Source organism: Carcharodon carcharias, chromosome 1, assembly GCF_017639515.1.
Source record: "Carcharodon carcharias isolate sCarCar2 chromosome 1, sCarCar2.pri, whole genome shotgun sequence".
Lineage (NCBI taxonomy): Eukaryota > Metazoa > Chordata > Chondrichthyes > Lamniformes > Lamnidae > Carcharodon > Carcharodon carcharias.
In genome coordinates this window covers 260,764,211-260,782,997 of record NC_054467.1, presented here as the reverse complement: position 1 = coordinate 260,782,997, position 18,787 = coordinate 260,764,211, and the positions used below count along the sequence as shown (strand labels likewise).

The 18,787-nt window shown below is 51.7% G+C and overlaps 1 protein-coding gene across 1 annotated transcript in view; it reads right to left on the bottom strand.

Annotated features, from left to right (window-relative positions):
* Positions 1 to 14,120: 14,120 nt before the first annotated feature.
* LOC121275973 (basic proline-rich protein-like) overlaps positions 14,121 to 18,787 on the bottom strand; it is a gene marked incomplete at its 5' end in the record, with an annotated part of 8,969 nt that continues 4,302 nt past the window's right edge. The window contains 3 exons of the mRNA XM_041183920.1: positions 14,121 to 14,279; positions 17,087 to 17,219; positions 18,631 to 18,686. Of these exons, the coding sequence (XP_041039854.1) occupies positions 14,121 to 14,279; positions 17,087 to 17,219; positions 18,631 to 18,686 (348 nt within the window). The remainder of the gene's footprint in view (positions 14,280 to 17,086; positions 17,220 to 18,630; positions 18,687 to 18,787) is intronic.

Sequence of the window (18,787 nt, the reverse complement as noted above, 5' to 3'; positions counted from 1 at the left end):
CTCCCAGCTCCCTCACAGCCTGTAACACACTCCCAGCTCTCTCCCAGCTTGTAACACACTCCCAGCTCCCTCTTGCCCTGTAACACAGTCACAGCTCCCTCACAGCCTGTAACACACTCCCAGCTCCCTCTCAGAATGTAACACACTCCCAGCTCCCTCTCAGCCTGTAACACACTCCCAGCTCCCTCTCAGCCTGTAACACACTCCCAGCTCCCTCTCAGCCTGTAACACACTCCCAACTCCCTTTTACCCTGTAACACACTCCCAGCTCCCTTTTACCCTGTAAAACACTCCCAACTTCCTCTTACCCTGTATCACACTCCCAGTTCCCTCTTACCTTGTAACACACTTCAAGATCCCTCTTACCCTGGAACACATGCCCAGTTTCCTCACGATCTGTAACACACTTTCAGCTCCCTCTTACCCTATAACACAATCCCAGCTCCCTCTTACCCTGTAACAGTCTCCCAGCTCCCTCTTACCCTGTAACACACTCCCAGCTCCCTTTTAACCTGTAACACACTCCCAGCTCCCTCACAGCCTGTAACATACTCCCAGCTCCCTCACAGCCTGTAACACACTCCCAGCTCCCTCTCAGAATGTAACACACTCCCAACTCCCTTTTACCCTGTAACACACTCCCAGCTCCCTTTTACCCTGTAACACACTCCCAACTCCCTTTTACCCTGTAACACACTCCCAGCTCCCTCTTACCCTGTAACACACTCCCAGCTCCATCACAGCCTGTAACACACTCCCAGCTCCCTCTTACCTCGTATCACACTCCCAGATCCCTTTTACCCTGTAACACACTCCCAGCTCCTTCTAAATCTGTAACACACTCCCAGCTCCTTCACAGTTTGTAAAACACTCCCAGCCCCCTTTTACCCTGTAACACACTCTCAGCTCCGTCTCAGCCTGTAACACACTGCCAACTCGCTCACGGCCTGTAACACAATCCCAGCTCCCTCAAAGCCTGTAACAGGCTTCCAGCTCCCTCTCAGCCTGTAACACACTCCCAGCTCCCTCACAGCCTGTAGCACACTCCCAGCTCCCTCACAGCCTGTAACACACTCCCAGCTCCCTCACAGCCTGTAACACACTCCCAGCTCCCTTTTACCCTGTAACAAACTCCCAGCTCCCTTTTACCCTGTAACACACTCCCAACTCCCTTTTACCCTGTAACACATTCCCAGCTCCCTCACAGCCTGTAACACACTCTCACCTCCTTTTTAAATCTGTAACACACTCCCAGCTCCCTCACAGCCTGTAACACACTCCCAGCTCCCTCACAGCCTGTAACACACTCCCAGCTCTCTCCCAGCTTGTAACACACTCCCAGCTCCCTCTTGCCCTGTAACACAGTCACAGCTCCCTCACAGCCTGTAACACACTCCCAGCTCCCTCTCAGCCTGTAACACACTCCTAGCTCCCTCTCAGCCTGTAACACACTCCCAGCTCCCTCTCAGCCTGTAACACACTCCCAACTCCCTTTTACCCTGTAACACACTCCCAGCTCCCTTTTACCCTGTAAAACACTCCCAACTTCCTCTTACCCTGTATCACACTCCCAACTCCCTCTTACCTTGTAACACACTTCAAGATCCCTCTTACCCTGGAACACATGCCCAGTTTCCTCACGATCTGTAACACACTTTCAGCTCCCTCTTAACCTATAACACAATCCCAGCTCCCTCTTACCCTGTAACAGTCTCCCAGCTCCCTCTTACCTCGTATCACACTCCCAGCTCCCTTTTACCCTGTAACACACTCCCAGCTCCCTCACAGCCTGTAACACACTCGCAGCTCCCTCTTACCCTGTATCACACTCTCAGCACCCTCACAGCCTGTAACACACTCCCAACACCCTTTACCCTGTAACACATTCCCCGCTCCCTCTTACCCTGTATCACACTCTCAGCACCCTCACAGCCTGTAACACATGCCCTACTCTTTCAGAGCGTGTAGCACACTCCAAACTTCCTCATACCCTGTAAAACACTCACAGATCCCTCTTACCCTGTAACACACTCCCAGCTCCATCACAGCCTGTAACACACTCCCAACACCCTTTACCCTGTAACACACTCCCAGTTCCCTCACAGCCTGTAACACACTCGCAGCTCCCTCTTACCCTGTATCACACTCTCAGCACCCTCACAGCCTGTAACACACTCCCAACACCCTTTACCCTGTAACACATTCCCCGCTCCCTCTTACCCTGTATCACACTCTCAGCACCCTCACAGCCTGTAACACATGCCCTACTCTTTCAGAGCGTGTAGCACACTCCAAACTCCCTCATACCCTGTAAAACACTCACAGATCCCTCTTACCCTGTAACACACTCCCAGCTCCATCACAGCCTGTAACACACTCCCAGCTCCCTCTTACCCTGTAACAGTCTCCCAGCTCCCTCACAGCCTGTAACACACTCCCAGCTCCCTCTCAGCCTGTAACACACTCCCAGCTCCCTCTCAGCCTGTAACAAACTCCCAGCTCCCTTTTACCCTGTAACACAGTCCCAGTTCCCTCACAGCCTGTAACACACTCCCAGCTCCCTCTCAGCCTGTAACACACTCCCAGCTCCCTCACAGCCTGTAACATATGCCCTACTCTTTCAGAGCATGTAGCACACTCCAAACTCCCTCATACCCTGTAATACACTCACAGATCCCTCTTACCTCGTATCACACTCCCAGATCCCTCTTACCCTGTAACACACTCCCAGCTCCCTCACAGCCTGTAACACACTCTCAGCTCCTTCTAAATCTGTAACACACTCCCAGCTCCTTCACAGTTTGTAAAACACTCCCAGCCCCCTTTTACCCTGTAACACACTCTCAGCTCCCTCACAGCCTGTAACACACTCCCAGCTCCCTCACAGCCTGTAACACACTCTCAGCTCCCTCCCAGCCAGTAACACACTCCCAGCTCCCTCTCAGCCTATAACACACTCAAAGTTCCCTCTTACCCTGTAAAACACTCCTCGCTCGCTCAGAGCCTGTAACACACTCCAAGCTCCCTCACAGCCTGTAACACATTCCCAGCTCCCTCACAGCCTGTAACACACTCCCAGCTCCCTTTAAAGCTGTAACACACTCCCAGCTCCCTCTTACCCTGTAACACACTCCCAGCTCCCTTTAAAGCTGTAACACACTCCCAGCTCCCTCACAGTGTGTAACACACTCCCAGCTCCCTCACAGCCTGTAACACACTCCCAGCTCCCTCACAGCATGTAACACACTCCCAGATCCCTCACAGCGTGTAACACACTCCCAGGTCCCTTGTACCCTGTAACACACTCCCAGCTCCCTCTCAGCCTGTAACACACTCCCAACTCCCTCTTACCCTGTAACACACTCCCAGCTCCCTCTCAGCCTGTAACACACTCCCAACTCCCTTTTACCCTGTAACACACTCCCAGCTCCCTCTCAGCCTGTAACACACTCCCAGCTCCCTCTCAGCCTGTAACACACTCCCAACTCCCTTGTACCCTGTATCACACTCCCAGCTCCCTCTCAGCCTATAACACACTCAAAGTTCCCTCTTACCCTGTAAAACACTCCTCGCTCGCTCAGAGCCTGTAACACACTCCAAGCTCCCTCAGAGCCTGTAACACATTCCCAGCTCCCTTTTAACCTGTAACACACTCCCAGCTCCCTCTAAACCTATAACACACTCCCAGGTCCCTCACAGTGTGTAATACACTCCCAGCTCCCTCACAGCATGTAACACACTCCCAGCTCGCTTTTACCCTGTAACACACTCCCAACTCCCTCACACCCTGTAACACACTCCCAGCTCCCTCACAGCATGTAACACACTCCCAGCTCGCTTTTACCCTGTAACACACTCCTAACTCCCTCACAGCCTGTAACACACTCCCAACTCCCTCTCAGCCTGTAACACACTCCCACCTCCCTCTCAGCCTGTAACATACTCCTAGCTCCTTCACAGCTTGTAACACACTCCCAGTTCCCTCTCAGCCTGTAACACACTCCCAGCTCCTTCTCAGCCTGTGACACACTCCCAACTGCCTTTTATCCTGTAACACACTCCCAACACCCTTTACCCTGTAACACACTCCCAACTCCCTCTCAGCCTGTAACACACTCCCAGCTCCCTTTTACCCTGTAACACACTGCAAGCTTCCTTTTGCCCTGTAACACACTCCCAACTCCCTTTTACCCTGTAACACACACCCAACTCCCTCTCAGCCTGTAACACACTCGCAGCTCCCTTTTACCGTGTACACACTCCCAGCTCCCTTTTACCCTGTAACACACTCCCAAATCCTTTTTACCCTGTAACACACTCCCAACTCCCTCTCAGACTGTAACACACTCCCAGCTTCCTCTTACCCTGTAACACATTCCAAGATCCCGCTTACCCTGTAACACACACACAGCTCCCTCTAACCCTGTAACACACTCCCAGCTCCCTCTTACGCTTTAAAGCACTCCCACCTCCCACCCTACCTGTAACTCACTTTCAGCTCCCTCTTACCCTGTAACAGACTCTCATTTCCTCTCAGCCTGTAACACACTCCCAGCACCCTCTAAGCCTGTAACATGCTCCCAGCTACCTTTAACCCTGTAACACACTCGCAGCTCCCTCACAGCCTGTAACACACTCCCAGCTTCTTCTCAGCCTGTAACACACTCCTAGCTTCTTCTCAGCCTGTGACACACTCCCAGGTCCCTCACAGCGTGTAACACACTCCCAGCTCCCTCACAGCGTATAACACACTCCCAGCTCACTTGTATCCTGTAACACAATCCTAACTCCCTCACAACCGGTAACACACTCCCAGCTCCCTCTTACCCTGAAACACACTCCCAGCACCCTCTCAGCCTGTAACATACTTCAAACTCCCTCTCAGCCTGTAACACACTCCCAGCTCCCTCACAGCCTGTAACACACTCCCAGCTCCCTCACAGCCGGTAACACACTCCCAGGTCCCTTGTACCCTGTAACACACTCCCAACTCCCTCAGCCTGTAACACACTCCCAACTCCCTCTCAGCCTGTAACACACTTCCAGCTCCCTCATACCCTCTAACCCACTTCAAGCTCCCTCTTACCCTTTAACGCACTGCCCCCTCCCTCCCTACCTGTAACACTTTCAGCTCCCTCTTACCCTGTAACACAATCCCAGTTCCCTCTTACTCTGTATCACACTCCCAGCTCCCTCACAGCTTGTATCACCCTCTCAGCTTCCTCTCAGCCTGTAACACACTCCCAATTCCCTCTCAGCCTCCAACACACTCCCAACTCCCTTTTACCCTGTAACACCCTCCCAACTCCCTCTGACACTGTAACACACTCTAATCACCCCCTTCAGCCTGTAATACACTCCCAGCTCCCTGTTACCCTGTAACGGTCTCCCAACTCCCTCTTACCTCGTATCACACTCCCAGCTCCCTTTTACCCTGTAACACACTTTCAGCTCCCTCTTACCCTGTAACAGTCTCCCAGCTCCCTCACAGCCTGTAACACACTCCCAACTCCCTTTTACCCTGTAACACACTCCCAGTTCCCTCACAGCCTGTAACACACTCCCAACTCCCTTTTACCCTGTAACACACTCCCAGCTCCCTCTCAGCCTGTAACACACTCCCAACTCCCTTTTACCCTGTAACACACTCCCAACTTCCTCTTACCCTGTATCACACTCCCAGCTCCCTCTTACCTTGTAACACACTTCAAGATCCCTCTTACCCTGGAACACATGCCCAGTTTCCTCACGATCTGTAACACACTTTCAGCTCCCTCTTACCCTATAACACACTCCCAGCTCCCTCTTACCCTGTAACAGTCTCTCAGCTCCCTCTTACCTCGTATCACACTCCCAGCTCCCTTTTAACCTGTAACACACTCCCAGCTCCCTCACAGCCTGTAACACACTCCCAGCTCCCTCTCAGCCTGTAACACACTCCCAGCTCCCTCACAGCCTGTAACACACTCCCAGCTCCCTCTTACCCTGTAACACACTCCTCGCTCGCTCAGAGCCTGTAGTACACTCCAAGCTCCCTCAGAGCCTGTAACACATTCCCAGCTCCCTCTAAACCTATAACACACTCCCAGCTCCCTTTAAAGCTGTAACACACTCCCAGGTCCCTCACAGCATGTAACACACTCCCAGCTCGCTTTTACCCTGTAACAGACTCCCAACTCCCTCACAGCCTGTAACACATTCCCAGCTCCCTCTTACCATGTAACACACTCCCAGCTCCCTCTCAGCCTGTAACATACTCCCAACTCCCTCTCAGCCTGTAACATACTCCCAGCTCCCGTAACATACTCCCAGCTCCTTCACAGCTTGTAACACATTCCCAGCTCCCTCTCAGCCTGTAACACACTCCAAGCTCCCTCTCAGCCTGTAACACACTCCCAACTCCCTTTTACCCTGTAACACACTCCCAACTCCCTTTTACCCTGTAACAGACTCCCAACTCCCTCTCAGCCTGTAACACACTCCTAGGTCCCTTTTACCCTGTAACACAATCCAAGCTTCCTTTTGCCCTGTAACACACTCCCAACTCCCTTTTACCCTGTAACACACTCCCAACTCCCTTTTACCCTGTAACACACTCCCAACTCCCTCACAGATTGTACCACATTCCCAGTTCCCTCTTACCCTGTAACACACTCCCATCTCCCTCTCAGCCTGTAACATACTCCCAGCTCCCTCTCAGCCTGTAACATACTCCCAGCTCCTTCACAGCCTGTAACACACTCCCAGCTCCCTCTCAGCCTGTAACACACTCTCAACTCCCTTTTATCCTGTAACACACTCCCAACTCCCTTTTACCCTGTAACACACTCCCAACTCCCTCTCAGCCTGTAACACACTCCCAGCTCCCTTTTACCCTGTAACACACTGCAAGCTTCCTTCTACCCTGTAACACACTCCCAAATCCTTTTTACCCTGTAACACACACCCAACTCCCTCTCAGCCTGTAACACACTCGCAGCTCCCTTTTACCGTATAACACACTCTCAACTCCCTCTCAGACTGTAACACACTCCCTGCTCCCTCTCAGCCTGTAACATACTCCCAGTTCCCTCTCAGCCTGTAACATACTCCCAGCTCTTACCCTGTAACATATTCCAAGATCCTGCTTACCCTGTAACACACACACAGCTCCCACTAAACCTGTAACACACTCCCAGCTCCCTCTTACGCTTTAAAGCACTCCCACCTCCCTCTCTACCTGTAACTCACTTTCAGCTCCCTCTTACCTTGTAACACAATCTCAGCTTCCTCTCAGCCTGTAACACACTCCAAACTCCCTCTCAGCCTGTAACACACTCCCAGCTCCCTCTCAGCCTGTAACGCACTCCCAACTCCCTTTTATCCTGTAACACACTCCCAACTCCCTCTCAGCCTGTAACACACTCCCAGCTCCCTTTTACCCTGTAACACACTGCAAGCTTCCTTTTACCCTGTAACACACTCCCAACTTCCTTCTACCCTGTAACACACTCCCAAATCCTTTTTACCCTGTAACACACACCCAACTCCCTCTCAACCTGTAACACACTCGCAGCTCCCTTTTACCGTATAACACACTCTCAACTCCCTCTCGGACTGTAACACACTCCCAGCTTCCTCTTACCCTGTAACATATTCCAAGATCCTGCTTACCCTGTAACACACACACAGCTCCCACTAAACCTGTAACACACTCCCAGCTCCCTCTTACGTTTTAAAGCACTCCCACCTCCCTCCCTACCTGTAACTCACTTTCAGCTCCCTCTTACCCTGTAACACAATCTCAGCTTCCTCTCAGCCTGTAACACACTCCCAGCTCCCTCTCAGCCTGTAACACACTCCAAACTCCCTCTCAGCCTGTAACACATTCCCAGCTCCCTCACAGTCTGTAACACACTCCCAGCTTCCTCTCAGCCTGTAACACACTCCCAGCTTCCTCTCAGCCTGTAACACACTCCCAGCTCCCTCTCAGCCTGTAACACACTCCAAACTCCCTCTCAGCCTGTAACACATTCCCAGCTCCCTTTTACCCTGTAACACACTCCCAGCACCCTCTAAGCCTGTAACATACTCCCAGCTACCTTTAACCCTGTAACACACTCGCAGCTCCCTCACAGCCTGTAACACACTCCCAGCTTCTTCTCAGCCTGTAACACACTCCTAGTTTCTTCTCAGCCTGTGACACACTCCCAGGTCCCTCACAGCATGTAACACACTCCCAGCTCACTTGTACCCTCTAACACACTCCCAACTCCCTCACAACCGGTAACACACTCCCAGCTCCCTCTTACCCTGTAACATACTCCCAGCTCCCTCACAGCCTGTAACACTCTCCCAGCTCCCTCACAGCCTGTAACACACTCGCAGCTCCCTCTCAGCCTGTAACACACTCCCAGCTCCCTCTCAGCCTGTAACACACTCCCAGCTCCTTCAAAGCCTGTAACACACTCCCAGCTCCTTCTCAGCCTGTAACACACTCCCAGCTCCCTTTTACGCTGTAACACACTCTCAACTCCCTCTCAGCCTGTAACATACTCCCAGTTCCCTCTCAGCCTGTAACATACTCCCAGCTTCCTCTTACCCTGTAACACATTCCAAGCTCCCGCTTAACCTGTAACACACACACAGCTCCCTCTAACCCTGTAACACACTCCCTGCTCCCTCTCAGCCTGTAACATACTCCCAGCTCCATCTCAGCCTGTAACATACTCCCAGCTCCCTCTCAGCCTGTAACACACTCCAAGCTCCCTCTCAGCCTGTAACACATTCCCAGCTCCCTTTTACCCTGTAACACACTCCCAGCTCCCTCTTACGCTTTAAAGCACTCCCACCTCCCTCTCTACCTGTAACTCACTTTCAGCTCCCTCTTACCCTGTAACACAATCTCAGCTTCCTCTCAGCCTGTAACACACTCCAAACTCCCTCTCAGCCTGTAACACACTCCCAGCTCCCTCTCAGCCTGTAACGCACTCCCAACTCCCTTTTATCCTGTAACACACTCCCAACTCCCTCTCAGCCTGTAACACACTCCCAGCTCCCTTTTACCCTGTAACACACTGCAAGCTTCCTTTTACCCTGTAACACACTCCCAACTTCCTTCTACCCTGTAACACACTCCCAAATCCTTTTTACCCTGTAACACACACCCAACTCCCTCTCAACCTGTAACACACTCGCAGCTCCCTTTTACCGTATAACACACTCTCAACTCCCTCTCGGACTGTAACACACTCCCAGCTTCCTCTTACCCTGTAACATATTCCAAGATCCTGCTTACCCTGTAACACACACACAGCTCCCACTAAACCTGTAACACACTCCCAGCTCCCTCTTACGTTTTAAAGCACTCCCACCTCCCTCCCTACCTGTAACTCACTTTCAGCTCCCTCTTACCCTGTAACACAATCTCAGCTTCCTCTCAGCCTGTAACACACTCCCAGCTCCCTCTCAGCCTGTAACACACTCCAAACTCCCTCTCAGCCTGTAACACATTCCCAGCTCCCTCACAGTCTGTAACACACTCCCAGCTTCCTCTCAGCCTGTAACACACTCCCAGCTTCCTCTCAGCCTGTAACACACTCCCAGCTCCCTCTCAGCCTGTAACACACTCCAAACTCCCTCTCAGCCTGTAACACATTCCCAGCTCCCTTTTACCCTGTAACACACTCCCAGCACCCTCTAAGCCTGTAACATACTCCCAGCTACCTTTAACCCTGTAACACACTCGCAGCTCCCTCACAGCCTGTAACACACTCCCAGCTTCTTCTCAGCCTGTAACACACTCCTAGTTTCTTCTCAGCCTGTGACACACTCCCAGGTCCCTCACAGCATGTAACACACTCCCAGCTCACTTGTACCCTCTAACACACTCCCAACTCCCTCACAACCGGTAACACACTCCCAGCTCCCTCTTACCCTGTAACATACTCCCAGCTCCCTCACAGCCTGTAACACTCTCCCAGCTCCCTCACAGCCTGTAACACACTCGCAGCTCCCTCTCAGCCTGTAACACACTCCCAGCTCCCTCTCAGCCTGTAACACACTCCCAGCTCCTTCAAAGCCTGTAACACACTCCCAGCTCCTTCTCAGCCTGTAACACACTCCCAGCTCCCTTTTACGCTGTAACACACTCTCAACTCCCTCCCAGCCTGTAACACACTCCCTGCTCCCTCTCAGCCTGTAACATACTCCCAGTTCCCTCTCAGCCTGTAACATACTCCCAGCTTCCTCTTACCCTGTAACACATTCCAAGCTCCCGCTTAACCTGTAACACACACACAGCTCCCTCTAACCCTGTAACACACTCCCTGCTCCCTCTCAGCCTGTAACATACTCCCAGCTCCATCTCAGCCTGTAACACACTCCCAGCTCCCTCTAACCCTGTAACACACTCCCTGCTCCCTCTCAGCCTGTAACATACTCCCAGCTCCATCTCAGCCTGTAACATACTCCCAGCTCCCTCACAGCCTGTAACACACTCCAAGCTCCCTCTCAGCCTGTAACACATTCCCAGCTCCTTCAAAGCCTGTAACACACTCCCAGCTCCTTCTCAGCCTGTAACACACTCCCAGCTCCCTTTTACGCTGTAACACACTCTCAACTCCCTCCCAGCCTGTAACACACTCCCTGCTCCCTCTCAGCCTGTAACATACTCCCAGTTCCCTCTCAGCCTGTAACATACTCCCAGCTCCCTTTTACCCTGTAACACACTCCTAGCTTGCTCAGAGCCTGTAACACAATCCAAGCTCCCTTTTACCCTGTAACAGACTCCCAGCACCCTCTAAACCTGTAGCACACTCCCAACTCCCTTTAAACCTGTAACACACTTGCCGCTCCCTCACAGCCTGTAACACACTCCCAGCTCCCTCTAACCCTGTAACACACTCCCAGCACCCTCTAAACCTGTAGCACACTCCCAACTCCCTTTAAACCTGTAACACACTTGCCGCTCCCTCACAGCCTGTAACACACTCCAAGCTCCCTCTCAGCCTGTAACACATTCCCAGCTCCCTCTTACCCTGTAACACACTCCCAGCTCCCTCTCAGCCTGTAACACACTCCAAGCTCCCTCTCAGCCTGTAACACATTCCCAGCTCCCTCTTACCCTGTAACACACTCCCAGCTCCCTCTCAGCCTGTAACACACTCCAAGCTCCCTCTCAGCCTGTAACACATTCCCAGCTCCCTCTTACCCTGTAACACACTCCTAGCTTGCTCAGAGTCTATAACACAATCCAAGCTCCCTCAGAGCCTGTAACACATTCCCAGCACCCTCTAAACCTGTAGCACACTCCCAACTCCCTTTAAACCTGTAACACACTTGCCGCTCCCTCACAGCCTGTAACACACTCCCAGCTCCCTCACAGCCTTTAACACACTCCCAGCTTCTTCTCAGCCTGTAACACACTCCTAGATTCTTCTCAGCCTGTGACACACTCCCAGGTCCCTCACTGTGTGTAACACACTCCCAGCTCCCTCACAGCGTGTAACACACTCCCAGGTCCCTTGTACCCTGTAACACACTCCCAACTCCCTCAGCCTGTAACACACTCCCAACTCCCTCTCAGCCTGTAACTCACTTCCAGCTCCCTCATACCCTCTAACCCACTTCAAGCTCCCTCTTACCCTTTAACGCACTGCCCCCTCCCTCCCTACCTGTAACACTTTCAGCTCCCTCTTACCCTGTAACACAATCCCAGTTCCCTATTACTCTGTATCACACTCCCAGCTCCCTCACAGCTTGTATCACCCTCCCAGCTTCCTCTCAGCCTGTAACACACTCCCAATTCCCTCACAGCCTGCAACACACTCCCAGCTCCCTTTTACCCTGTAACACCCTCCCAACTCCCTCTGACACTGTAACACACTCTAATCACCCCCTTCAGCCTGTAATACACTCCCAGCTCCCTGTTACCCTGTAACACACTCCCAACTCCCTCTTACCCTGTAACACACTCCCAACTCCCTCTTACCCTGTAACACACTCCCAACTCCCTCTTACCCTGTAACACACTCCCAACTCCCTCTTACCCTGTAACACACTCCCAACTCCCTCTTACCCTGTAACACACTCCCAACTCCCTCTGACACTGTAACACACTCTAATCACCCCCTTCAGCCTGTAACACACTCCCAGCTCCCTCTTACCCTGTAACAGTCTCTCAGCTCCCTCTTACCTCGTATCACACTCCCAGCTCCCTTTTACCCTGTAACACACTCCCAGCTCCCTCACAGCCTGTAACACACTCCCAGCTCCCTCACAGCCTGTAACACACTCCCAGCTCCCTCTTACCCTGTAACACACTCCCAGCTCCCTCTTACCCTGTAACACACTCCCAGCTCCCTCTCAGCCTGTAACACACTCCCAGCTCCCTCTCAGCCTGTAACACACTCCCAGCTCCCTCTTACCCTGTAACACACTCCCAGCTCCCTCTTACCCTGTAACACACTCCCAGCTCCCTCTTACCCTGTAACACACTCCCAGCTCCCTCTCAGCCTGTAACACACTCCCAGCTCCCTCTTACCCTGTAACACACTCCCAGCTCCCTCTCAGCCTGTAACACACTCCCAGCTCCCTCTTACCCTGTAACACACTCCCAGCTCCCTCTCAGCCTGTAACACACTCCCAGCTCCCTCTTACCCTGTAACACACTCCCAGCTCCCTCTTACCCTGTAACACACTCCCAGCTCCCTCTCAGCCTGTAACACACTCCCAGCTCCCTCTTACCCTGTAACACACTCCCAGCTCCCTCTTACCCTGTAACACACTCCCAGCTCCCTCTTACCCTGTAACACACTCCCAGCTCCCTCTTACCCTGTAACACACTCCCAGCTCCCTCTTACCTTGTAACACACTCCCAGCTCCCTCACAGCCTGTAACACACTCCCAGCTCCCTCTTACCCTGTAACACACTCCCAGCTCCCTCTTACCCTGTAACACACTCCCAGCTCCCTCTTACCCTGTAACACACTCCCAGCTCCCTCTTACCTTGTAACACACTCCCAGCTCCCTCACAGCCTGTAACACACTCCCAGCTCCCTTTTACCCTGTAACACACTCCCAGCTCCCTCACAGCCTGTAACACACTCCCAGCTCCCTCTTACCCTGTAACAGTCTCTCAGCTCCCTCTTACCGCGTATCACACTCCCAGCTCCCTCTTACCCTGTAACACACTCCCAGCTCCCTCTTACCCTGTAACACACTCCCAACTCCCTCTTACCCTGTAACACACTCCCAGCTCCCTCTCAGCCTGTAACACACTCCCAGCTCCCTCTCAGCCTGTATCACACTCTCAGCACCCTCACAGCCTGTAACACATGCCCTACTCCTTCAGAGCGTGTAGCACACTCCATGCTCCCTCATACCCTGTAATACACTCACAGATCCCTCTTACCCTGTAACACACTCCCAGCTCCATCACAGCCTGTAACACACTCCCAGCTCCCTCTCAGCCTGTAACACACTCCCAGCTCCCTCTCAGCCTGTAACACACTCCCAGCTCCCTCACAGCCTGTAACACATGCCCTACTCCTTCAGAGCGTGTAGCACACTCCATGCTCCCTCATACCCTGTAATACACTCACAGATCCCTCTTACCCTGTAATACACTCACAGATCCCTCTTACCCTGTAACACACTCCCAGCTCCATCACAGCCTGTAACACACTCTCAGCTCCTTCTAAATCTGTAACATACTCCCAGCTCCTTCACAGTTTGTAAAACACTCCCAGCCCCCTTTTACCCTGTAACACACTCTCCGCTCCGTCTCAGCCTGTAACACACTCCCAGCTGCCTCTCAGCCTGTAACACACTCCCAACTCCCTTTACTCTGTAACACACCCCAATCTCCCTCTTACCCTGTAACACACGCCCAGCTCCCTCTCAGCCTGTAACACAGCCCCAGCTCCCTCTTACCCTGTAACACACTCTCAGCTTCCTCCCATCTTGTAACACACTCCCAGCTCCCTTTTACCCTGTAACACATTCACAGCTCCCTCTTATATCCCATATATACTAAATGTCCTATCTCCTTCAGTCACTTACTGAGCCTGGGCTGGGATATGTAATCCCTGGTCATCGCACACACGTGCTCTCTGGCTGCAGTCCGTTCTCCGTGCTGTTCATTCACTCGAAGCTGCACTTTCGCTGCCATGGGTACACAGGGTGATCCTGCCTGAATTCGAGTGGCGCCTGCCTTTAACAAGGGGACCTGTAGTCTTGTCTGACTCAGTGATCTCCTCTGGCTTGTGATTGTGCTGCTGAGCTGCTGTGTTCTGGCTCTGAAATAAATCGCTGTTTACTGTAAGCACTGAGGCAGTAACCCTGCTCCTCAGTGTAAACTTTGATACTTCTCCTAACCGGAGAAGACTGCATCCCCCCAGCAGCTAGGTCATGGAAGGTCAAGCAAAACCTGAAACTCTCCCTCTGCCAGACATTCAGGCCATCTCTCCTGTCGATGTTTCCCCCTTGTTTCCTGTCCCGCTATGGGGTCATGGGATACATGGCTGGATGAAGGAAGCGGGGATAAGGGCAGTTCAGATGCTGGTGTCATTGTGGGGTGGTTCTGCAGGACAGGGTGTGGGGGGCTGCGGGAGAGGGCACAGTCTTAAAATCAAGGCCAGGCCATTCAGGAGGGAAAGTAGGGAGCACCTTTCACACAGAGTAGTGGAAATCTGGAACTCTTCCCACCCCCAGCCCCTCACCCCAAAGGCGGTGAATGTTGGAGAGGGATTGGACTTTTACAAACTGCGAGTGCCCAAAAAAAATGATTTAAGGTAGAGATCAGACCTCCTCCTCTTCTTGTGTAACAAGTTTGAGGGGCTGAATGGCCTCCTCCTGTTCCTGTGTAACAGGCTCAAGGGGCTGAATGGCCTCCTCCTGTCCCTGTGTAACAGGCTCGAGAGGCTGAATAGCCTCCTCCTGTTCCTGTGTAACAGGCTCGAGGGGCTGAATGGCCTCCTCCTGTTCCTGTGTAACAGGATCGAGGGGGCTGAATGGCCTCCTCCTGTTCCTGTGTAACAGGATCGAGGGGTTGAATGGCCTCCTCCTGTTCCTGTGCAACAGGATCGAGAGGCTGAATGGCCTCCTCCTGTTCCTGTGTAACAGGCTCGAGGGGCTGAATGGCCTCCTCCTGTTCCTGTGTAACAGGATCGAGGGGCTGAATGGCCTCCTCCTGTTCCTGTGTAACAGGATCGAGGGGCTGAACGGCCTCCTCCTGTTCCTGTGTAACAAGACCAAATGACCTTCTGTTTGCTTGTAGTTGGTATATGAACATTGAAGGATATTTGTGGGAGGTGAATGAGATGGGTTTGGTTCAGTTAATGGGTTGGATGCAATGTATAATTCTCTAGAGTAGCTGCTTGTCTGTGACACTTAACACCAAGTGTTATTGGGAACGTCCACGAAGGGAGGGCATCTTGAGAACACTTTTTACCCTGGTCTATGGCCACACTAAGGGTCAGGAAAGGTAACAAGCAGCACAAAACCCCCTGGTTTCTCAACACCCCTCACTAATCCAAGTTGCAGTGGGAGTTGTTGTTGCTGCAGCCATTGTTGTGGTAGTGGTTGGGGACTGGCTGTCTCCAGGACAGTGAGACCGATGCAGTCTCCAGGTTGAAAGTTCAGCATCGAAACCTACCCGAGTCGCAGGGAGAAGACAGGGCGCAGAAATCTCAGAAATGTTGCAGCAGCAGCCTGCTAGACCGACTGGGGTGTCCGTCCTGGAGGTATTAGTTGTTGGGTGAGGCCTTTGATGTGAAGTGCACTGTTGACGAATAGCCCAGCTGCATCCAACGTCCAGGGTTCCAGCCTGAAGAATGGGCAATCAGGTAGCCCAAGGTGCAAACCCCAGTGCCTTCAGTAGTAAGACAGGGAGCAAGGTTTGGATGGATGGAAGGGCATGACCAGAGCTGACAAGTCAAAATGAGAGCGAACTGATCAAATGCTGTTAAGTAACAGCCCCAAGGTCTCTTTCCTCAGCCAAATTCCAGGAAGTCGGTGAGGCGGGACCCAGGGCATGTGCAGGTATGCAGACTCCTGTACCAGGCACTCAGCAGTCCTTCCAATGTTAAACTAACTGGTGTACCTCTCTCCTCCGCACACTTCATCCCTTCACTGACATGCCCTTCAGGACAGGTTTAATATTAACCAGGCCTTAAACACTGCCTCCCCAGGATGGTTGGATTGGTGCCTAACTGATGAGAATGGAGGGAGGTGGGAAAGGCAGGGGTGCATGGTTGGAAATAATTATAGTTAGAAGCAACTAACTGCAGAGTGGTTAGAATGTGGGACTTAATATCACAGGGAATGGCTGAAGTGAATAGTATGGATCATTTAAGGGGAAGCTAGATAAGCACATGAGGGAGAAAGAAATAGAATGATAAATGGATGGGGTGAGATGAAGAGGTGGTGGGAGGAGGCTTGTGTGGGGCATAAACACTGATCTGGATGAGTGGGGATGAGCGGCATGTTCCTGTCCATAGATTGTGTTAATCCTGTGTTAAATGAAGGCCCCCATCTTTCTGGATCCATTACATTGGAACAGGAGGAGGCCATTCAGCCCCTCAAACTCTTCCACCATCCAATGAGATCATGGCTGATCTGTATCTTAACTCCAATCACCTTTTATATCCTTGTCTGGCAAACAAACTCACAATTAAAATTATTAATTGAGCTGGCGCCTACTGCTTTTTTTGTGGGAGAGGGGTCCGCATTCCGACCACCATTTGTGTGGAGAGGTGTTTCCTAACTTGCCCCCTGATTGACCGGGCTCTTGTTTGGAGGTTATGTCCCTACGTTCTGGACTCCCCCACCAATGGAAAGAGTTTCTCTCCATCAACCCTTCTAAAATCCCAATCAAAACCACCCCCTAATCTGTTATATTCCAATCAACATATAATCTCTCTTTACAATCTAAGCCTTCGAGCTCTGGTAATATCCATTACAGGTGGCCTCAGAAATGTGGGTGGTGGTTTGGGGATTGTGAGATTGGCGGGGGGGGGTGGGGGTGCTGTGGGTCCACTAGAAAGCACCCAAAAGCCCTGTTCAGCCCAAAGATACACGTCTGGCAGATCTCCCAATGGGATACAGTAGTGTAGTTGGTATAGTAGTAAACTGGTAATCCATGAGGTCTGGCTAATAATCCAGAGAATGGGAGCTCAAATCCCACCAGGACATTGGGGAAATGGAAACAAAAGCAAACTACCGCGGATGCTGGAAATCTAGAACAAAAAACAGGAAGACCATCAGACTGAATGAAAACCCAACTGGGTCATTGATGTGCTTTAGGGGAGGGAACCTACTGTCCTTGCTCGGTCTGGGCTTAGATCTAAATCTAGTCCCACTCGATTGTGGTCGACTCTTGATTGTCCCTGTAGAAGCCAGTCACTTGTATGAAATGTGCTTTATAAAGAAGGTGGTGTAAGTTGGGGAGGTGATGGCATAGTGGTATTGTTGCTGGAGTAGTAATTCAGAAACCCAGGGCAATGCTCTTGGGACCGGAATTCTCTTAAGGTTAACTTGCAGGTTGAGTCGGTAGTTAGGAAGGCAAATGCAATGTTGGCATTTATTTCGAGAAGACTAGAATATAAAAGCAGGGATGTGCTGCTGAGGCTTTATAAGGCTCTGGTCAGACCACATTTAGAATATTGTGAGCAATTTTGGGCCCCGTATCCCAGGAAGGATGTGCTGGCTCTGGAGAGGGTCCAGAGGATGTTCATGAGAACGATCCCAGGAATGAAAGGCTTAACATATGAGGAACGTTTGAGGACTCTGGGTCTATACTCGATGGAGTTTAGAAGGATGAGGGGGGGATCTGATTGAAACTTACAGAATACTGAAAGGCCTGGATAGAGTGGACGTGGGGAAGATGTTTCATTAGTAGGAGAGACTAGGACCCGAGGGCACAGCCTCAGAGTAAAGGGAAGACCTTTTAGAACAGAGATGAGGAGAAACTTCTTTAGCCAGAGAGTGGTGAATCTATGGAATTCATTGCCACAGAGGCTGTGGAGGCCAGGTCATTGAGTGTATTTAAAACCGAGATAGATAGGTTCTTGATTGGTAAGGGGATCAAAGGTTACGGGGAGAAGGTGGGAGAATGGGGTTGAGAAACTTATCAGCCATGCTTGAATGGCGGAGCAGACACGATGGGCCTAATTTCTGCTCCTATGTCTTATGGTCTTATGGTTCGAATCCTGCCATGGTAGATAGTGGAATTTGAATTCAATAAAAATCTGGAATTAAAGAGTCTACTGATAACCATGAAGCCGTTGTTGTAAAAGGCCATCTGGTTCACTAGTTTGCCCTTTGGTGAAGGGAATCTGCTGTTCTGCACTCTTAATAGCAACTTGGGGTGGGTAATGAATGCCACCCACCCACATCCCATGAAAGAAGAGAGAAACATTTCCAGGACAGGCAACAGCCTTGCCAATGCCTTCCATGACCTGAGGAATTATTACTCAGAAAGGAAGAGGTGAAACTTGTCCTGCCCAGATTCCATCCTGTTCATGTCAATCAGCCAAATCCTGGTGCAATGAAAAGAGCATCTTCCGCTTTCCAATCCCTACCCACTTCGCAGGGGAAAAACATCAAGGAGAAAACCCCCCCCAGCCCTGACTACAGTCGGGCCCTGACCTGCGTTCAGACCAGATGTCAATCGGTTGTTTCCGGGTTATTCCGTTAGCCGCTTTCTAGAAGCGGCAATGATTTGGTTAACATCAGACCGAAGGTCAGGAGTCCCAGTCACACTGCCAGGATTCGAAATGACAAACCTTTCTGATAATCTTTAACA